At 40.6% G+C, this 23,774-nt stretch overlaps 1 protein-coding gene across 10 annotated transcripts in view; it reads right to left on the minus strand.

Moving 5' to 3' along the window:
- Positions 1–23,774, minus strand: part of LOC111263617 (uncharacterized) — an 87,783-nt gene continuing 64,009 nt past the window's right edge. For 9 of the 10 annotated variants that reach the window (XM_022838863.2, XM_086969719.1, XM_086969720.1 and 6 more), the window contains 7 exons: positions 20,591–20,736; positions 17,244–17,429; positions 12,339–12,600; positions 11,431–11,520; positions 10,772–10,879; positions 2,085–2,249; positions 1–662 (listed from right to left, as the gene is read on the minus strand). In XM_022838863.2, coding sequence (XP_022694598.1) covers positions 567–662; positions 2,085–2,249; positions 10,772–10,879; positions 11,431–11,520; positions 12,339–12,600; positions 17,244–17,429; positions 20,591–20,736 — 1,053 coding nt within the window. In that variant the 3' untranslated portion in view covers positions 1–566. The remainder of the gene's footprint in view (positions 663–2,084; positions 2,250–10,771; positions 10,880–11,430; positions 11,521–12,338; positions 12,601–17,243; positions 17,430–20,590; positions 20,737–23,774) is intronic. The other variant, XM_086969721.1, reaches the window with a different exon arrangement.

Here is a 23,774-nt window from a genome sequence, read left to right on the forward strand (position 1 = left end):
TTCCTTCATCGATTATCTCAACAATCTAGAGCAATCTATTTGAAAACGTTATTTATTTTACCGCTTTCATTTTTGTCTTTTTTAATATTACAATAATTAAAGTATTTATTCATCTTATTTACTCTATCTTCTTTTCTTCCTTTATAACAGCGTCAGGGTTTGTGGTCAAGCAAAACGATTTCCCTGTTCGGATCGCTCTACCACGAGAACAGAGGGACGTCCTCCGACCATAATGGCAGCACACGTACCCATTTTCAGAACACGAGTAAGTACCATTCAATTGAATGACAGGCTAGAAATGCCAACCTGTCAACTATCAACATCTACTACTAAACGATCATCTATATCGCATTAAAACCACCGATATCACTTAATCCACCGTGATGGTCGCCCTCTTGTAACAGTTATCACGAGCTTGCTTTAAAGATAGCGACCTCCGCATCAGGAGAGCTTACATCGATGATCGGCAGAACAAATGACGAATGGAAAAAGTGTCTGGAAGGGTGATATACATGGATTTACGTAAGAGTTACACTTCGAATGCTCCATCGTTAGTGTAGTGAGGTTTAAGGTGACATGATAAGCATACTTTCCAGAAGGATAGAGGCATTATACAACGCCTGGGTCCGTGTTACGCATGCCGCTAGCATCGTGGCGCCCTCCTGTGGAACAAACAAACAACAAATGGAGCTGGTTACCTTAGTAACATAACGCGCAGTGCGCTAATTGCTAAATATAGGTATTCGATATACCTAACAGATTATATGAAAAATATAATTCCAGTTTTGCAAAAGTTTTGTGTCGCTGGAAATAGTTCAATGGATAGCCGGCCATATCTAAAGTAACACTTACCGGTCTCAATACCAGACGTAAAGCTCGAAACATTTATTTATGTTTAGGTCGTAAATAGCTTCTTGAGAAGCTATTTACGGCCGGACGCTCAAAACAAATCGACAAAGGCAGCTATGGAATTCACCAGTATTATCTCACTAAAGTGCTAGTAGTAGTAATACTGCTGTTTTTGAGATGACCGGGTTCAGTACCGTATAAACTGTACGTGTGTCAGTACGACTGATGGCGATAAAAGTACTGACGATAAGCCAATGTACAATTATGAAGCACTAAACCAACAATAATAGTTTATTTAGTAAAGATCCCCCATTCCCATTAATACCAGCTGTCGCGATGACTATGAGTAGAGCTTCGCCTGTTGCTTTGATGTCTATGCCCATTTCAAGCGATAACGACCACACTGCAGGTTGTGATGATGACGGTAATAGCAAAGGTACGATCATCCAATACACGATTACCTCTGGCCGACCGCCATGACGAAACCTTCCCGAAGGAAGCTGCTGGTAAGCACGTTTTTCTAATTTGCATCCTTCACGCGGATGACACTATTCAAAAGGGATTAGATTTAGGCTACACATATTAACGGCACCCTTTTATCATGATTAAATTTGTTCACCACGTATCTCCGCAGTATAGTCTTCGCTATGCGGTATGGTACCTGGTATGCCATAACCATAAAAAGCCGTTTTGCGAACACGAACTAACGAATTGGCAAATGTAAGCATTTCGGGCGTTGCACGTCTAAAACCTTGCGTAACATCTAATAAGTTAGGCCACGCTGTGTTCCACCTCACGACAAAAAGAACTGTGAAGCCCGGCAATCAGTTGTTGTGCCTTTGAAAAATCCCCTGATAAATACAAACACGTCATTCAAGATTAAGTATATTAGAATGGCATGAACGCTTTCGAATTTCTCACGATGAGACCTCTTCACTTCGCTTTAGCACAAATTTCACTTCCAGTCACTGGCTGGGGGGCTAAGGTTTAAAGGGGCATGCGGTCTTTTTTCTGTTCTATCGTACGTGGAATGCTATATTGCACCTGGACTCCAATTTATCCTGAAGGCTGCTGAGCAATTTTAATTTGGGAATATGTGGAAGTGGACCCGCCACATTGTCTCTCTGTATGTTCTACACGATAGTCGATCTTCACTTCGGCGTGTATGTTTAATATAGCTACACACGATTCATTGGAATATGCTGGATGCTAGCGCATGCTTTTCCCGTACTTACCCCATAGATTTCTTTGCTAGCGCCACTAGTGGCGGTCGGTGTTGTTGTATTAGAAGACATATCACTTTTGTTTGTCATCGGGGCTGTGGTCAACAGTAGAGGCAAGTGCAGATGGGGTTGTGAAGGAAAGCAGCGCAAAGCAGCTTCACGTTGACTCTCGGCAACCTAAATGGCAACAGGAGCATGACGATAAAGGTTGCACAGGAATACAAAGAAACGCAGAATGAAAAAATAATAAAAGAGAACACAAAACCAAGATAAAACATACATTGTTACTCCTTCGACGATAACAAATTAAATAGCATAATTTTATGAACCACTCCACTAGAGTGAATATTGTTGTGACCGGTGAGCGACAATTAGAGTAGCATTTGCAGATACAAGTGTATATATATATATACTTTAACTGCAGCCAATAAGGTGCACGTAAATTATGAGGCTCGAGAACTGAAGCTGGGTACGTAAAAGAGGCTGAACTATTTTTCCTTTTTACGCTGCCCTAAACATCAAAAACTAGATGCTGGCTCTATTTTCTAAAGAAACTGTAGGATATTTACATAAGGCCACTTTAGCACGATGGAGATCCTATTCGTAGAAGGTGGGCAGCTATTTCCTCCACGCGAGCCCTTCGCGTGGTGGTCCGGATATAGATTGGAAACAAATAAAAAATGACTGGTCCTGAAGGCCTTCTGAATTTGTACAATTTAATATCACGACGATCAGTGGATTTTCTCAAAATACGTCTCTAATGTTTATCCTTTTTTTATTATGGTTGATGGATAAACTCTTTGCCAAAATGAACAACCAAGGTGAGCAGAAGCCGCATTATGCTTCTCTCACGTCTTCTAAACGAACGTAATAGAGATACACAACGCGTTTTCCGTTATTAGCTACCGAAGCGAAGAATGTTTTTTCGTCCATGCCATGCCCAGACAAATAGGAGCTAAGCTGCTGAAGGACCCATATGGGCGAGGACCAAAAAGTGGGTTGTCTCGAGATCTAGAAAACTACTACAGTTATACGTAATATTTATCTTTAGCATTGCTGAGCTCAATAATGATATTTTGGTTAGTCGTCATGTTCAGAGACAACGTTAGTATATATTTATTTTGAGTTCATCCGTCTTTACCATCCGCGCTGTTTCTGGACTACATTACGACCGATCGAGTTATCATTTAAAATTTAGATTTATTAGCCTATTGTCATTTTTTTTTTTACTGTTACGTAGTTTTAACGTACTTTGACTAATCGCGATCAGCGGTCAATAAAGATGGTTCTCGATCTATGTGTGGCAACATTTTCGACTCCTCTTACTAATGAATTTTCGAAGCATTTCACAGCTACATGCTTCTATATCATATGCAGCCTTTCGAACTAGTATGTGAAGAGAATCAGCGCTAGCATCTGGAAGATGGATTCACGTAGATACCTCGGTAAATTATTTAGAAGCGGCTGTCCTAGATCTAGGGACGGGGACATGTGTGGGTTTCGAACGTAATCACTGCGGACGTCCACGTAGCGACCTAAGCACTATAAGTTAATTCGTCTCAATACTCCAATGATCGACAGCCCACAGCCCCCTCTTTTTTTCCCGCCGTCTTGTTCCGTTCCGCTTTTCAGCCCCAAAGCCTCCCCACAGCCAAGCTTCGTCCCACTCGCCATTTATCCTCGTTCAAAAATCACGCGCAAAAATAACCAATGTCGCGACCAGGCGTTTGACAATGCAATATGTATTCCCTTTGTTTTTATGAGTGCCAAATAGAGATAGGCTCCCATCGATATTGACTACTACATCGCGATACTAGGACCTCTAGCCTGCAACAGCAGTAGTAACAACGCTAGCGGCAGCCGCCATAGTCCACAGTGGTTGAAGTCGACGTCTATACTCAATTTACCGATGTTAGGTTTTCACTGACCCTGACATTATGGAACAACAAGAGAATGCAAAAAATCTACTCGCTCGTAAAATGGGGATGATAAATCTGTTATGCGAACGGTTGGCTCAATGTCATAAAGCGTGTGTTTCGCGCTGTCTGCGCAGGGGCAAGTGTTTGATGGTTGTGAACGGAAACTGTGAGAGCCGATCGAAAAATGCAAATAGCCAACTGGGGGGCCGCCGCTCGAACGCCGGGGCTAGCAGCAGAGAAGCGCGTTCACCGAAGTAGTACTTGATACAAACATCGCATACTGCTGCACATACTCGTATTAAGGCGCCGCTCATAAACGAACTAGAATCAACCGAGGTTGTTTCAGTCGCACTTCAACGAGCCCATGAAGGGAGTTGGCGGAGATTGAGCTAAATGATACAAAGGTAAAAATAAGCTTTGGTTAGTAGCAGTGACATGTTTCACGACTGCACACGACGATCGTCCGTGTATTTACGCAGCGAGACTTTAGCATAATTACGCATGTGTTAGGGCGTACTTAATTACTACGCTGTAAATAAACAAAATAAGACACTGCATGTTGAACGCCATAAACACAATTAGCTGAAGTTTCCTGATGCGTGAATGTTACTGCAATTTCTACCCATGTCCTCATACACTGTGCGACGATCAAGCCGCAATGATAGTACTAGCTATTTACGGCACATTTGGACGGTATAATAATAAGTACGGTTGATCACCTATACTATACGCTTCAATAGCCTACTTTGCCTTGTAAAACAATTATATTCACGGGCCCAGTGTGCTTCTAGGCTGACGTTTCAACATCTAATGTTTGCGATTCCTGGAATGGTGCTACTATGAATTACGGTAATGCTATTCTACAAATATGCTGCACTCATATATTCATTCGCAGTCATATTGCAGTCTCACGATTTCATTTTCTATCTTATACTCCGTCATTGCTCCATGTAGTAAAGATGCCCATGCCCGACCATAATAGGCTTGAACTAAGAGGACGAAAGGAAGTTATGGTTATTTAAAGGTTCTACAAGAAGGCTGTACAAAAAAAAATTAAGCACAAAAGTGTGTCATTGCACCTATTTATACAAATAGATCTAAACGGTTAGGAACCTTTTTTTCTTAACTATTTATTATTCGATAATTTTTTTGTGCGCTATTGACGTTTAAATTGCAAAGAAATAATAATCTATTATTTATTATTATTATTATAGATTATTATTTATCCATCTATGTATTAATAAATAGTTTACTTCAAGAAAATTACTTCATTTTCTTCTAGTTATTACTGAAGTGTTCTCTACAAACATTACACTTCACTCTATGTTCCAGCAGTCCTTTAGAATTAGCTGATGCGGTATTTAATCCAAGTGGAACGACCGCATGTGGTAGAATATTTTATAATGGCTGCTGCTAGTTTCGACTAACCAAGCGAATGACCTATCGGCGACGGTGTTTTTTCAACAAATACACGTTTAATCTACAAACAATGAACGTTTGCCTCACTCAGCCACTTCTACGTTACACTCTTAGGAGGGTAATCTTATCCCCTTTTATGGGTGACCCTTACCATCTTTCCATGCACGTGTTCAATCTGTCTATTTTTAGCGAGGTGCTATAGAGAACATTTCGTTAAGAAACGTACCTGAAAGGTGGGTAAATTAACTGCGCTCTTTGATAGAAATACCTTGTCAAGAAAGAGACCCATAACGGCTGGTGGCAAATATCGCGCGTTCCTGCCGATGTTGTTATTGTGACCGTTCGCGCTGTTGTTTCCGTCAATGCTTCGCAGCGGCTTCACAGCAAGACTCGGCATACTTTTCTTAATAATAAGGATTCAAGGTATATGTTTACAATTGTGAAAGCTTGTTACTCAACGCATCGAAGGTACTCGATTCCGGTAAAGATACGACATGAAGCCACTCATTTTAATGATATCGAAAAGTGAAATAAATAAACGATCACTGAAATTCTTCCACGGGTTTGTTTTCTGTCCTTGATAGAAATGACGCAAAATTAGCTATATACGACACAGAGAAACAATGTTTGAAGGAAAATACGCGCTCGAGTGGCGCGCCCAGCGTAATTACTTCAGCTTCTCTGCTTCCCGTTGCAACACGTAAATCTCGTGAAGTGTATAATGGGTCAAAAATCACTGGCGTCCGATCTAGTCCAAAGTTTGTACCGTGACTGTGTTGATCACCAGGAGTTTAACCCAAACTTAAACCAACTGGCGCTAAAAGACCGATCTAGGTGCTCTCCCTTTCCTGTGGGGGAGAGTAGGTGGACTACAGCGCGCCAATGCTTCTCTGGTGCCAGCAGCGACACGAGTTGTTCCGCGGAGGTACACATCAAATATAAACGATTCTATGTCTATTACTGCGTAAAGTTCACAATATGCCACTTCATCACCACTGCATTTGGCCAACGCCATGAATATGATAGAGTAGTAAACAACTCATAAACAAATGAGCCCAACCCAAGTGCATGAAAGCTGGTTAGTGATAAACGATGCATGCCGACACTGGGATACTTCAGGTCCACAGCTCTCTGGAATGTAATAAAAATTCATTTATGCTGTCGTATAATTGACGATACGAAAGAACTGTCGTAAATATGGCTGGCAAACGTAAACGTTGTTGCAAGCATTTGCAACAATCTTTCGATACCAACCTGTGTCTATTTTTGACACAATTTGGTCTTCGACCATGTTCATGTGCTATCATCCATCAGTTATGTAGCAGAATGACCGCAAATTTAGGCGCTGAATTTTTGTGAAATATCCACATACCGATACGAGCAGTGAAGACTATTCGTCATAATAAATTTCACAGGCCTCAAAGTGTGTTCATAACATTATCTAATCCCATCACACATAAGGTATGCTTGACAATGATAGCATTTCCTCTCTAAATGAGAGTGTGTTACTCGCATTTTTTTTTTCTTTTTTTCGCATGCAGTTATACAAACTAAACTGCATTTTCTTCAGATATTAACAAAATCTAATGAAGAGCTGCATCGAAAGAAAGACTTAGTACAGCTATGACAAAAGATAGTTGGGCCATTCTGGGCTGCCTACTTTACGGTTGGTTGAGAGGAATAATCAGAGGCTAAGCAGGCACATGCTCCCATCTTAGAATATGCTATGGTGTTAGCGATATGCTAGTGAGAGTTCTGCTTTTTTAATCAAACCAACCTTTCATCATCCAAACGTTTTCAGTCTGCCTAACGGCCTGCAGAAACGCAGATGTCTTTCGTCTGCCTTTAATTAATCCACGTTGGAAATTTGGGTGGTTTTTCCATAAACACAAGCACTGGATCCTCACAACAGGATAATCAATGAACGGTTACTGAGGCCTTGCAATTCATATGAAACACGTCTAATATATATATATATCAGAATAATGATGGGTGACATAAGCAAGCTTTTCGAACTTTCTTTGCAATCTTGGTTCATCTATGATCGAAGTGTACACTATTATTTTTCTTCTGCTGCTGTACAAGTATGGGGTACGAAAGCACATGAAGTTTCCATGGGCAGCTTTGGTGCTGTAGTGGTATGGTGGACGACAGTAAATCTTCAACTTCAACTCTTACATTTCTGGTAAGGATTGTTGCGGTATGAGGTGAAGATTTGTCGTGCAATAAGAGTGATTTATCTTTACTCACGAATTGACCATTATTTCCCCTAACGTTCAGCCGTAACTCAAGTTGCTATAAATAAAATCTGCACAGGATTATCCATAAGCTACTCTTTTTATACAGTTACTTAGAATGATGCTCCATTGATTCAACTGAATTGACCCTCTTCGATTATTATAGAATGTCCATGTTTTATCACAAATCATTATTCGATATAAGAATGGATCGTTGTCTTGGTCTGCAAGCAAAAATGAGCCAGCACTTCTACGTCTTTGTATAGGATCCTCGACCAAATCCCGCGGCATTCACTCGTTAAAATACGTACCTGGTTATTTTAAGCGCAGTAAACAAATTACCCCAAACCAATAGCCATACATTTTAAGATGGGTCGACTTTCGCCGTTATTCTTAAGCCTGAGTTTTCACATTTTTTAATTAACGGCCTACGGTGTTTTTACTAATAAAAACCTTATCGATCACAAAGTTCCTGCAGAGAGCTGTCTGCTCGAAACTGGAACTCATAAATCGAGACGCAATCGAGAGTTTTCCAATTCTTCATGGCTCGCCACAACTTGCATGGTAAAAATCCGACACAATTGAGCACATGCTTACAGATTTAAAAAATAATCATGTATCTCGAATGTGGAACATCGTCTCGCAAGATTTAGTATTGCCATAAAATACCTTTATCTTCACAAATATGAGATTGCGTTTTATCAGATAGACTCTCACATTCAGACCCTTAGTCCCGTACACAGAGAACAACCTATGGGTCACAAGGGAAGTCGACTATTCTCTCGCTTTTCTCACGAAAGCAGCACAGCAAATTATCCATCTGCGGCAGCGAACAGCTAACGCTCATTCATTTCTCTGTTACATCTGTCGCAGCGGAAGAACCCCCTACTCTAAATCCAAATGGATATGTACATTCGAACCTTCGAGCCTGCCTTTGTCGTCTATAAGACGCCGTGTGAAGTTGGGACGGCGAAAGAGAATCGTCGGCCGGATAAGCCAGATCATGACAGGGCAGGCATAATGGCTACTTTCGAGCGTTGCCACCAACGACAACATGAGTGTGGATTGTATCCATAATTGCGAGGAAAAAAGACTGAAAGAAGGCGACAAGGAATAGGAACAGAGGATGTGAAAAACGCAAACAAAGGTAATGAAAATGAACGACAGTAAATTTTCTAGTATAAACAAGAAAAAAGGACAATGAGCCAATTTTGTCCCTTCCTATCATGGCTGGTACTGCTGCTTCGAGCCTATCATGCGTAGCTTAGGTTCTGTGACCTTGCTGCAGAAATAAGGAAAAAATTAGTTTTCAGCGAATTCGTGGATGCGTACCCACTCGCCACGAGCCTGGGCTGCCATCTTCATGACAGGGAGATATCTGTACTTACACCGCATGCTCTAAAGCAATCTTTCGCAGCGCCATTGCCACGTACGTCAACATTTTCTAAAATTTAAGCATATCTAAAACGACTGTCATCACGCTCCGCGAAGCACGTGAATGAGCGGAAATCAGTGATTGATCCTACTGCAGGTCGAAGCTGCTAGGCTGCCTTATAGATACGGAAGAGCTAGGATAAAGAATGGAAAATATGGATAACGTCGAACGAGAACTGGACAATAAAATAACGAGTACAATAAAGAAAATATTTGAGACGAATGGAAAATTTGTTGTTTGTTTGTTTGTTTTGCATGCACGTGGCGAAACAACCTCTCCGAAGGAAGTTAAACTACTGCAAAGAATTAAAGTTCAAAGTAAGTAAGCCGAATCACATATAAATGACAAGATCAAACAAAGAGTTAATGCCAGTGGAATACGGCGTCATGAACTTTTCTCATAAGTGAATAACTTGATACAGGAGGACAAGCGAGCTTCTAGAAAGACAGTCGGAATTTTTATTTCGAACTGAAGATCGTCGCACCCATTGCTCCAGTTTCTACAATATATGTAATCTCATAGTCCGGTTCTAGGGCTAGCTAAGGCACTGCCTCACCCTCTATGTTCGATTATGCATTATCCATGTTTAAACTCTCGCCGCGAATGTTCAAACACGAAAACTCGAGCCCTGTGCAAGCTCTGTTGAGCGATACGTGACCTCCAAATGGGCATACTATTTATGATATGCCCATACGTCTGCGGCGAGTCGCATTTTGTATCCGATAGGAATACTCAACAGCGACTACTGACCGCCCCAGTCATTGTCCCGTAAATAAACAGATGCCGAAGACAACATTATACAGGGACTATGCGAACACTTAACTACAAACGATTTAGTGTAAAAAAAAATACAAACACAAGCCCTACAATGCAATAGTTTTTCCAATAACAGCGTTGTGTCTCTCGTACTTTCTATAAGCAATAGCCACGTCGTGTGCGAGCAATGATGTTTGTTTATCTTCATATAGGTTAAATATTTCAATTGTCTAGCCACCAGCTCCGTAAATACGTACGTGCGTGCGTGCGTGCGTGCGTACGTACGTACGTACGTACGCGTGCTATACAATTTGCTGGGCACGGCATAAAAGTAACTCTTGGTGAAATACAGACAGCCTCAACGCCGGATGACTATTAGTCCGGTATTCGTTTTATAGATGATAGAAGCCTAAGTGTTAAGGCATAACTCTTACAGAGAAGACTTTACGCCGCAGCTACTTGAATCACTGCGACGACACGCACAAAAGCAATAGTGAATAACGTTAGATGTTTCGAGCGGTGAAGAGTAAACACTGATTCCGGTATAGATCATCTAAGGATAAATTTTCCTTCCTGCGATCATTGCTGGCGGCTACGGCCTAGGACGTTGATAGATACAAATGGAATGCTTACGTATCCTATTCATTACGCTCTACTTAGAGGTGTTCTGCGCGGGACGCCGATCGAAATCACAAGGCCTCAAAAGGGCTTTTTGAAAAAGTTTAGGTCGACGTTCAGGTAATTTCAGCGGACTATGCTCGAAAAAGAAAAAAAAAAAAACTACTTACTAAAATACGATAATCCATACAAAAATGCAAATGTTCATATTATAGCATTGTGTCCAGCAGGACATATGAGAGTAACAGGTAAGCCCCGCTAATTACCAAAGCGTAGATATGCTAGACTTGCACATGTAGAACATAGAATACTTACAACATTAGAATTAAACGTGATCACTCTCTGTGGAAGACACCTTATTGCAAGGAGGTTTGCACTATGACACGACCGAGTCACCGTGTCACTCACCATCAATGAACATAGCTGAAATATTACAGGAGATCATTCAAGGTTCTAATGTTATATTAGTTCGGTTTGTGTGGCGACTCGGATATTTTACTGAGACAAAACCAGTAACCCAAATAGGATCATTAGCTCGACACGTACTGCGTTTGTTACGCTATGCAGAGATACTTTACGTTCGCGTAACGTCGACCTCCCTTGATCAAATTAAGACGACCAGTTAACGTTTAGCAGGAACACGTCGCCAGCACGAGTTGTCGAATCATTTTGTACAAATCTAAGAATAGCTGAGATGGAGGTTTTGGCCGGAAACTTTTATTGGGGTGGTGTCTGCTATCTGCTAGAGGCACATGATACACTCGGCCCCTCGCCCAGGACAACAACAACTATTCAGTCATTAATGGACTCACGTTGTGTAAGGGCAATACAGAGTTTTGTGAATACTCTGATTATTGGGTGGGTAAACTATGGCCGTTATGATTGGGTGTGTGAAGAAAAATCAATTGTAAGAATTCTATTCACAAAGATGAGTTCATCGTCTCACAGTTTGTAACGTAAAACCCTTCGTGTACCTTATTTTGGTCCGCACTCTTTGAAATTGCATTACAAACAATTGCGAGATCCCCAAGAGTTCGCAGAGCGCAGTCTTCGATCAACAACTCCTGCAATGAAAACGTCGAAAAGAACACGCATACTAAATAAGAGTGCATTTAAATAAACATCCTTTTTTATTTCTTATGTCAATTTTTTCTAAAGTTAATCTTGTCGCATATCATCCAACATGAGGGCCACTAGAGATTGGCACAGAACTGTTCGAAGAGTATCACTAGGCCTCCTAATAAAAATGTACCCCATATGGTCCGTATTGTCCATATGGTCCATAACCGATCCGATTTAACACTGTCCACTCATGATAATTTAAAAATTACTCAAGGAGCGTCCTTCGAGAATTGAACACCGTCTATGACCCGTCAGCAACACCAAACCTAATGATCCATTACAACAAGCTTGTAAAAGCCTATTCGACTAGCTCCTAAACTCTACTCGATGGTTACCATATAAATCCGATTCATTTGACCAGATTTATGTGGGCCTTTCCTTAGGCAAGAGAAGTTAATGGTGTTGCGTGGGGTTTTCTTATTAGGTTCCGTTAAGCGTGAATTTGTTTCCCGCCATTTTTTTAAATTCCTTCTCTTGATAACAATATTGTTTGAAATTGCGCTGCGTCTAGAAAGATACCAGTATGTATATATTAAAACGATGCCTATGACGCGTCGTATTATTCAATAACCGCATGTAGCCTAGTCAGACATGAGATTGGATAACTAAAATTAGCTCTATCGCTGCGCGAGGCCTAAAGCCGCAACATATTACGATCGTTTCATACTGTCAGTTGGTTAGGGATGAACTAATAGAGTGGTGCATGCTAATTTTTTGTGCAGCTGCACTTTTTACAGACAGATAACTTGTGATAGCATACCGTAAGGTTGGGCAGTACTTGTAGCAGCGAGAACAGGGTATCTCCGCTGGTTAGCAGGGAACAGTGGAGCACAAGCGTCTGCACTCGGTCGTACAACACGACTGGGGACACGAGGGCCGACAGCAACGCCGCGGGGCCCCACAAAGACAACTTTTCGTATTCATTATCTACATGGAGCAACTGGAAGGCGGCGAGGTCGCAGATCCTGTGCGTCAGCTCTTCGAGTATGGTCGCTCGATCACATGAGTACCGCGTACCGGAGCTGCAGTCGGCAACAATGGACAAGTGAAACGGGAAATGAGCACAGAGCAGAACAACAACGGGCAATTTTTAGGTTACTGTGGATTTTGCGTTTCGTGTTCAGTAATCGCTTACTTCTTTTCTAGCGGCTAACACATTACTATACTATGTTCAACCTACTATATGTATTGTTTGGCTGCCAGCGGCTTGGATGGCCAAATCTCCGGCTGGGAAAGCCATAAATCGGTGATTCACGCGCGATTAAATAGAGACGAGATATTATTTGATTGGTTAGAAAGTGGTGTCCGTTTTTGAGATCGTTATCCTGGTCAAATACGTTGCTACGAAATCCGTTGGCGCGGGATACGGAAAATACGGTAGCGGGTGTAGAGGAATCTCCCATGGTCAACTCTTGCAAAACAGCTGTATTTAACTATGTGTGGCCTAATACTGTTATGTAGAAGGATGAGTTTGATTATTTTTAACGCGTAGCCTCTTTGGGTTGGCGCGGCTGGCTCGCATGTCGATCTTTGTTGTCCGCCTTGTTCGTCTCAAGCATCACCCGGTGTATAAGCCGCCTCTAGTCCTACCACACGCAAACCATTGCATTTTTTAAAATAGAGATTTACCTTACATCACGGCTTCGTGAGTAATGCAATTCGCGTGAGCCAATTTATTATAATTGTTAACTCTGACTTTGGCGTATCTCCTCGGGCTATCTCCCGTATCTCCCGTGGTTTATATGCACGCAGAGGTCGCTGTACTCTTCATAAACCTCAGTGAATGTAGCTGCAAATTGCCCAATGCCGACGAGGTTTTGAGAAACCTCCGGAAATGTTTGCGTCTTCGTTCAGTTTATTCTGGCGTATCTGGACTGCTGGGTTTGCGATTCAAGATGTCTGACAATAGTTTATTATTAGTGCCTCGTATTTGCACATCGTTAACGACGTGCCTGCGTAGTTGATGGTCGATGAAAGCAAGGTTCATGCCCTAAATTCAAAATGCCATCCTTTCAGGTACGAAATCGACAGCGCCAGTGGTACGAATGCTTGTGTCTGCTTCCATAGACTCTTAATTTTGGGTAATAGGCGTCAAACACGTACGTAGAATTTTGTTTATCTTTTGATGCTAGTGATGGTACATAGAAATAAATAGACAGTGGAGAAATAAAGAGGAGGATAACGCTAAAGAACTTCCATTATCGCTTTTCTACCAACAAACTGTGTGTATTACTAATCGTAAGTAATAAAATATATGCTATTATACGTAGTATTACCGTAGATGGCTGATTTAGGCAACGAGCATGATGTCAATCATAGGTTATGGCTCCAGGTACAGGTCGCTAATATTTTTCAGAGGTCGTCTGACTTTAGTAACTTGCAGAAAAGAAAAATGTTTGTGGTCAGGCATTCGATGGTCTAGTTGGACATAATCTGGTAATGATATTCCCAACTACGATCATACTGCTGTGCTAGCTGGTGCTTAACTTAGCAAAATTTACATTGTCTACGCCATTTGTGCAATGTTCGGTGACTATTTAAAATCGAATAGAAAAGAAACGCCTATTTGGCATGTGCTTATATAGTATAGTATTATGGATCGTGTTCATATTACGAAAGCACAATCATCGTGCTTTAGGATCTAAAGTACGTGTCTAAATCCCAACATTGATAATATTCAACCAAAAATCGGAGCCGCTAGAAATTTTTAATTACGGTACATTTAGTTAGAGAAGGTTTTCGTGAAACTTGAAGTGTTTCCCATTCGGCCCCTACGGAGACGGAGGTGCGTTCGCTGCTATGTTGAAACAAGATGTTTGTTTCGATCTGTTATTTCTACGCATTTTACGTTTCTTGAACGCGGATCTTTGAAACAGAGCGGAGAAGCAGTCCAGCGTTATTACCGCCCGGTATCTCTAACGGGCACAGCGCTATTGTCTGCAGCTTTCAGCAAGAATGATCCGAGCGATGGTTGAACTCATCATGGAACTGCGATACCCTATATTTCCTTAAGGTTTACCGCGTCATGTTCATATAAAACGAAACCTATTTAGCTTTTGGCCATTTGTGGGATGAGTTAGCTTACTTTTGATTTGTAATATCGCCACGAGAAGAAGTCTCTTGTAGATCTAGTTTGTGAAATCATCAACTCAATTTTCATCTGAACTTTGTTTACAATTTTCCTCTAATCGACTAACTTTTTGCTATAGAAAACTGTAATAGGGTTTGTAATAGTGGATTAGCAGAATCGGCTCACTATTTTTAAAAAATATTTAAGAATAGTTCTACGCAACTTAGTTCTATGCTTGCCCCTCTAGATGTTGATAGCCCTTAACAATGAGCCCAGAAATCTAAAATCTGCTAGCAAAGTTTGCGGAAAACTTTTACTAAAGAAAATAAAAATTCTTCAAGCAGCCTATGGCTTTCTTAGCTTTACAAGCTAGCTGCGTCAAATTGCGTCTTGCAGATGGTTAACAAGGCGTCTGCTAGGGATTAGTATGCTTAAATTTAATACCATATATCGGAAACAACTTCGATATCTAGGCTGGATAATATAAACCGGCACGTCTGAAATAAATCGATGTACGTACGTGAAGAAAATCAATAATAGTAGTAGAGATAACCTTCATTTGTTGAATTCGTGTGGCGGCAGGCTGTGGATAAAGAAGAATGAAAAAATACACTAAAAAAAAGGACAAAAAACGTTTAGTAAAGAAACACACTCTGTAATAGCGACAAACTATCAACGGCTATGAACGCAGTGTTCTTGGTGTCTCCAAATCCAGTGAACACGGTCCAACTTTCGAAAATACATACTTGCCTGCTAGGTTACTTGGGTTTATCTTTTTTTGCGTCATCACAAATTAGAGGTTCATTCAGAGACGAAATAGACGATCGACTCGACCTATTACGTTCATTGCTAAGGAAAAGTCGAGGTACCAGTAGGTAAATAGACCGTTGCCTCCGGCGATGAAAGCTTAAGTAGGCGCTCTAGTTTTACTGATTTGGTTCTTTGGTGTCTATGATTATTAGCACTATAGGACCACTTTATCGCTTGTTTTCGATACGATCTAGAATATATATATGTATGTATGTATGTTTATTATGAAGCATTAAAACGTTGGTTGGAGGCTGACAAGGGCTTATGTACGCTAACTGTGCCTAAACTAGCGGTTACATATTCCGTATAGGCTGCATAAGACATGTAGATTTACTTAACAATTAAAAGGGATCTCTAAAGGGGAATCTAAAGGGGATAAAGGGGAAATCTTCGATGCCATTGTTAAAGTAAGTAATGATTCTATTCATAGAGGTCTCGTCTTACATGTCATACACAACTGCACTGGGTCGTGTCGTTAGCTGTTAGGTCTAGATGAAAGATCAGTAAAGCACGTCGAAAATGTCGTTTTCCACCATTTGAAGTCTAGACTTGGAGCAAAAGGAGAACTTAGAACATTTTAAAGAAGATCCCTCTGTGCAAAATGGGAGCCGAATGTTTCAGTGGGGATCTATGTAGAGGTCAATTCATAATCTTGGCGAACTGAGTGGAAACGCAATATATATTCCTGTATCTGAAGTGGACATTGTAGCGTGAAAGTAGCCAAAAACCGAGTGCGGTATTCGCCTATGCGGCAATAGGGTTTAGGACCTCTTTTGATGTAATTTTGTACGTTGTTTTCAGGCTGGTAATGATTTCTGGCTCATCAAAGTTTTCACAAACTCAGAGCTATCTCATCAGCTTGGTATCATCTATCCAATGCGGTAATACCCTAATCGCGGTAGTAGTGAACTCTAGAGTGCTCGTTTTAAAGATCTAAATACACGGCTGTAATATTGCCGTTACATGCTAGGGTATTTAGAACAAAAAAGCTATTCTGGATTATAGCCCATGCGTGCACAGGGGTACACAGTTACCACTAAAAGATAGAGGGTCAAGTCGTTTTCCCTGGGCTATCATTCTTCATTCAATTGGATGGTCCCTTCTTACATTATAATACAGCTGCGGTACTTAGGCAAACGGGAATCCGTATTAAAGTATCGCTAAGAACATGAAATTGCAAGTCACGAGTGAGATCCTTTAGTAAACGGAGAAAGGTCGAACTGTGTCGAACAAGCGATCTGACAAGATTCTGACTCGTTAAGTTTCCTCTTGCTCCGCAATTTACTACCTAATGTCTGTTGACACACTTCGTTGTGCCATATGGACATATGGCAGCAGCCACGGTTACTACTTACGTCAAAAACTGCTATGGCAAAGGAGTCGGAAGGTTCTTTAGGTAGATTACGATTAAGAGAATTTTTACCGGTGCCTGCAGTCCTGACAGACGTTTAGTATTTTCTGGCCGGAAAGATAGAGGTTGTATAGTAACCTAATTAATATTTGGTTGTATATTTTAGTGGGAGACTTGTTGTTATTGTTGTCAGAGAATCTAACAACAACTCACCTCACAGTCTAGGCACATGCGAAGCCATTTGGTACGCAGCGTTTAGGTACACTAGCGGAACATAGCAAAGCTATTAACGGCGGATATGGAGAATTTAGCCCGGTGATTAACACATGAAAGTCGATCTATCTCAAACATTATACTGCATCAATCTCAAAGCCTTAACGCATCATTCTCGATTTTCTGTGCCTACCTAACATGGTAAAGCCGTTTGTAAGTACCTGGCTCTGCTGGTAGCTGAAAGAGGTGTACTGTGGTTTGTCGTCGGCGTCGTCTGCGCGTGCGGCTCGCCAGAACCTCCGCCACCTCCAGGCGTTGGCATCACAACTTCGCAACGCATCTCGGCTTCGCTATGAACGAATACCCCTATGCCACATCGACGCGCCTGTTCCACCTCGTCAAGCATCCTACAATGCAAGAAATAGTACAAAAACACAATGCAACATGAGAATGACAACAATACGGGAACACGAACAAGGCTCAGCTAGTTATACAGTTACCCATAAGACACGACCCAGACCGAAAAACAAACACACGTAGAGAAGTAGTGCAATTAAGCTCTGGACAAAAGGGCGATACGTTAAGGAATCGTCAGGAATAACGAATGCACGGTACAAAACAGAGCAGGCATAGTCCTAACTTGAGTTCCCTTTCACTGTAATCATATGAGAATGGCACCAAAGCATTGTAACCCTGCTGAAGGAAATAATCAAAGTTACTCTAAGTAACTTTGACTATTTCCTTCAGCAGCTTGTTCAAAAAATTTACTACCTTTGTTGACTTACAAATGATCTCTTCCGGCTTAGAAGTTTATAGTAAGCCTTATAATAGTGCTTTATAATATTAACTAGCGTTACATGTGGACTAAAGCATACGTTTGCTGATTAGTATGCACGGCAAGAAAACAGGACAGTCTCTAGGCTTCGAGCCTATTCATAACCTAGTCATATATTCTGAAGTATTACACACACCTGACTTGTCTAGACTGCCATCTCGATTTGCGCCTTAACAACTAACCTTGTTTTTATTTTTTCTACCTTTGAGAATCAAAAGGTGTTCATATATATATATATATATATATATGGACCGAAATCGCACCATAGCTCCTTTCAGAATATTCAATGTACACTTTAGGAGACATCGAAAGGATTTCACAGGTGACGAGCAATCGGTTTTGCCCATCCACTGCGGACAAAAAGCGTATCTGTTACGTCTCCAAAAACGCATCGTTGTGAACAGTCCGCATTGATAAAGGGTAGCCTCGCAGCTGCTTCGAAAAATGCTTACATACTATATCGACAAATATAACGAATAATTATGGCTTTATAAAGGTAATCGATAGGATTGTGACTAAGACATCGCTCCACTATAGCATTGTTGCCCTACAAAGACGTTTTTAGCGGGCAATTTATACCTAACACGTAAATATTTTCTACCGGTGCGCAGTTTTATTTTTAATTTATCGCAAGCCTATGAAAAACGAACCGGGAAAACTATATGTAGTGTATGCCTATTTGGGAGCGGTAAGGAGAGCTGTCTGCCATTCAGTGTGTTTCTAAGGATTCCTTGGTCTCAGAGATTGTAGGAGTGTTTTTTATACCTTGTACGTATGTGCCGGAATTGAAGTAAGCCATGCCCATACAAATGCGTGAAGGCAAATGAAGCCAATCTGCTTTTACACACTTGACTCACTCGAATTTTAACAGTCGAAATTTGCATGCGAGGCTGTCCATGTAGCACTGACAGCCGCCCTAAGAATTCAGAGCTATCATTATAACCTTGGTAAAGACAAAAGTGCTTCTGCAAAAGAGCTGCAAAAATGGTCAGTCTGATCTGTGGAAGGGCCAAAGTGGAAAAAGGCCTATAAGCAAATCTGTGCGTACATGGCAAATAACTGCAAAGATGAAAGAGAAGCATTAGAAGCCATGTTTTACAAATAGCATTGCAAATCAATCAATGCGGATACTTGCGGATGTACATTATTTGCACCGTCCAGCTAACGTCCTTCAACTTGAATGAATCTTATCGGTACCGGTTACAAGCGTTGAAACTGTTGACACAGGTCTGATTTACCATATCCTAGTATTTTTGGTAACTACATGGGCAGATTAACTAGTGTCATATCTATAGCACGTAAAGTTCTAAGCTGAAGTAGCCGCTGGCTTTAGTTATTGCAGTCACCAAGTAGAACGTCTTTAAGTTTCCCTTACAAAGTGCGACCGAATCAATCGTTGGTGTTACAATGACGAAATGGTACTAGCTGATGAAACTACACTGCTAAAACTGGTCATTAGGTAAGCATCGAATCATCTTGGGTATATAATCGTCCTTGAAACTGTCCGTAGATCGCTAGAACCATTGGTACCGAATGGCGTACTATTTATTTGATCTTCGCTCATAATGTACACCACGCCTTATATATTCAGGCGTCGCTTTGAGTTCTTCCAGTTCTCAATAGCTCAGAACATTGTTTTTAGTCATGACGTGAAATATTTCCCGAACTTTACGTTGAGACTAGATGAGCTGGGTTTGGGTTAATTTTTAACTTTCTACGTATGTACAGAAGACCTTCCAAGGACTTTGCAACTCTTAACTTATTAACTATAGTTAATGTGACTAGAGGCTAATCACATCGTTATTAGAATGAGAAAGCTTATTGAAATCTCAGGTGTTGGTGCATTTTTGAACAGCTAGAGCAGACTTGCAAACAGAAAAACTTAATGATAGGTGGGCCTCTACTAAATACGTAAGCTGTTCCGGGGTCCAACGCGTCAGAGCATACGGAAGACTAAACGATTTTTATTCTACATTTCGGTACCGATTACAAGCGTTGAAACTGTTGACACAGGTCTGATTTACCATATCCTAGTATTTTTGGTAACTACACGGGCAGATTAACTCGTATTATATTTATAGCACGTAAAGTTCTAAGCTGAAGTAGCTGCTGGCTTTAATTATAGAGTAGTAGTAGTAGTAGTAACACAAGTTCCTTAAATCCTTTACCTCTAAATTGATTGTTTATTTCTATAATATATTTGCAAATGCTCTTCAAGGTGGGTTGTAGTTCATGCGCAGGACACGAAATTTTATATTAAGTTTAGGTTTCAAAAACGGGAGTTACAAACGACGGTTAAGTAAATAACGAAACTAGGACTCTTCTATGCCTGTATGTTTGTTCTGGGTCACTTTTTTTACCTGTGATCAAGAAATCACTTCGCTTAAGTCGTCACAGGCTCCCACTGCGGTTAACAGCATAATGTAGTCGGCTCGATATGTGATAATATATTTTTTTGGATCTCGTAGCGCTGCAGGCTTCATGCAGCTAGCTTTTTGCATCCTGCGGTACCCATCAGCGGTAGAAAAAGGATTATGTAATAATGCATGCATCCTGCGGTACTCATCAGCGGTAGAAAAAGGATTATGTAATAATGCAAGGTAAGTTGGATATATTTGTAGTCCCCAGCTAAACTGGTACCAAAAACAAAGTGATCGCAATCATGCATTTCGAATAAACTATAGCTAATCGATTATTTGTTCGGTAAATATATTTTAGCAGGTAATTATGTACCTGTTAGGCTCAAGTGCTGTCCACCAGTTTTTGCAGGACAATCGCACTCTTGAAACGGTCTTCTCAAAAAACTCCATTTTTTCAACGAAGATCCGCCGTTGCTCCTCTCGCCGTAACGCCGATCGTATTGATCTTTTCTCCTCATCCTGAAAATTACAGTGAAAATAATCTTTTCCAGAAAATTGTGCAGAGCTCATTTGAAATTTTGTGTCAGTTTGTTTGCGCTAAAGGGATCCTACAGGCCCATTGGTTGTTCTTTTACTCTTGTTCGGCTAGCCGCAAAAAAGATTGGCGGATTTGCTCTCGATACTTGAAAGCCACATTAAATGAGGACATGCAGGTGAGGACGAACTGGAAAATGCTCTAGGCCCAACGTTGTTCAGTCTGGACTCTAAAAAGAACTAGCGAAGTCCCTGGTGAAGTTATCATTGAATATCCGGCAGTTATATAGCGGCTCACAGGAAGTTACCAACGGTGTTGATCTGCGTGATCTAAAACATCATCGTACTCGGGATTAAAATCGGCTATTTCTATTCAATTCTGTAAAATTTAAAGCATCTATACAATGGAAGACTGAAAAACCACGGGGCCATATACAACAAACTATCGAAAAAACTAAAAAAATTCACTTCATTTTGATAAATGAAGTTTATAAATATAGCTCAAAGACTTCGTTCAGAATTAGTACTGCAGCTTTGTTCGTTCCTGTCGTTCTGTTCTAGGTAACAGGTCAATACATGTTACAGGTAAGAGTAACGACGATGTGCGGCAGAACTTATCGACAGATATTATAAAGTTCCTTCTAGTAGTTTGGTTATCCGGCCAGCGGTATAATAAACCATTTTATGTTGTGCGTCACTAATACCGGAGAGCAATGATGATGAGATTTCAAATACGAGGCATCAGTACAACTCGAGTGGGAAGAAGTCACTAATCAAAACGTAATTGAATAAGAAAGAAAGGTCACGCCTGAAGCAAAATCTGTGCAAAAAAGTGGCACGCGATGTTAATGCAAGGAAAGACTTTTTGATTGTTAGATCCTCCTTACGATGCCGTTTTATTGATAGTTCCCACACGGGACTAAAACAGATGGGTGAATCTGCCAACTTCAGCAAGTATGGCGGCCCTTCCTGATTATAAGCTCTTTTGAATATCGTCAGGGGCTCATTTCGAAATCCCCACAGCACAACATTCGTGCTTTGATACCAAGATACTCTAACGTCGTAACAAGACCCATATTTCTCTGCCGCTAAATCAGCATTCGTCGATTATGAAAAAGGTACGGGCTGCCTTACTTTGATTGCGTTCTCACGCGGAAATATCTCTGAGCAAGACGTTGAAGCCAAAATATTAAAGCTTTAGAATACCCACTTTTGGAAGCAACGTTGTGTATTCGTATTCATGTTTATAGCTATTAGACTGTGACGCTGTACAGACTACACTTTATTGGGTAATTTTTTTTTCAAGAACCAAATTATGGCCATGAGCAATAAAGTTCTTCACAACAAAAGCTGGGCTTACCAACTGGATCTATAATGAAGGAGCATTGCCTCAGCGATGGCGCCCTGTACCCGCATTAACACGTCGCATGAGGATGTACGTGGGGAAATACTGACTACTATAAACGAAACATGCTTACCGTAAAATTGTAGTCGTTAACGAGGAAATAAATCCTCGATAAGTTCTGATTGTGAAAGCAACAAAAGGCTTGCTCTAACATCTACATTCTGTATAATGTCTATAGCCCTACGTAATGCGATCAATAATTTGTAATAGATACGAAACATATATCTTGGCCAGGGACTTCCACAGATTCATATATATATTATGAATACTAGTGATTAAAACGAACAAAACAAAATTTACAACCAAATAAACAACCAACCGTAGTCGGAGCTTCGTTTTCAGTTATTGAATATCTCTGTCCCCAAAACCGTTCGGCTTAATGGCGGTACTTGTATGAATATGGAAATTCTCCACCTTACCTATATTCACTGTACCATTTTCTTTAACTTTTAAGGGCAAGTGGAAAATTTTCTTGCTACATAGATTACTAATGTGTCTTTAATCTAAATGTTTAATGTTGCCCAATGCAAACTATTTAACAGAGTCGTTTCTCTTATATTCTAGTGAAGTTTATGTCATAGGAAGGGCGTATACTAAATAGAGATGATCAAAACTGTTTTCGCGGCTAAACCTCCTTTCAGTTGACGTATCACCACGGCAACGTACATACGTGTGGGTGTCTCTCATTTTCCTCGCGCCAATTATCAGAATAATAATTTTTTATTCTTTCTTTTATTCAGTAAAAGCAGGTTCACGGTAATTATGGTACGGTGTACCTGTTGTTCCGTTGCGGTTATTCCGTTAACTTATACTTTTAAAAATTACGTTTTTGGTAATTCCACTTTGCTATAGCGACAAACCAGACATGACGCTTGTATTGTGTCGTTTTATCGTCAACTTAAGCGTATGACTATGAAATCGTAACTGATCCACACACGTTCTTACACGTATATATATATACATATATTGTTTGTTGTATATATACTCATTTAAAGGGTTAGAATACTATAAACGCGATTGCTCACCAGCATCCGATTAATGAGCAAAAACAATGTGTGATCGTAAACTACCGTGAATTCGACAGGCTGTTGCTCTGCCTTCGCGAGGCTGAGCGGTCGATTTTTCTGTCATCGTCAGTTTTTCCCGTTTTAATCAACAAAGGAAAGAACAGATGATTCAGCCGTCCATTAGGAGAACAAACAAGAGCCAATGACAAACGCTATTAACTATTTAGTCTCAACTAATAGCCTCGCAAGAATGATTTAAAGCATTTTAGCAAATTCAAGGTTTTTCTTTTTCGTAAAAATCGTATGTGTTTTTGTATATCTTGAGGCAGCAACCCTGCTCGCTTTCAGCCATAGTTAGCCATCCAATATCAGTATCGGCAGGTAAAAAGGTAATGTGTTACTTACGCAGTACTTGCCTTACGACGCAACTATGGAAGTGCTGTTTATTCTAACAGCGGTAACAATAAGTAGAAGCTATTTTGTCAACATAAAAAACTTCAGAAAAAATTTATGAACTTTATAAACAAAATTCATGTCTTAGGTTTCTTTCAAGGATTGCCTTACTTATTTTTCTAACAGAAGACACACAAATTGTTGCAAAAAACTGCTGT

The sequence above is a fragment of the Varroa jacobsoni genome, unplaced genomic scaffold, assembly GCF_002532875.2.
Source record: "Varroa jacobsoni isolate VJ856 unplaced genomic scaffold, vjacob_1.0 scaffold_778, whole genome shotgun sequence".
NCBI lineage: Eukaryota > Metazoa > Arthropoda > Arachnida > Mesostigmata > Varroidae > Varroa > Varroa jacobsoni.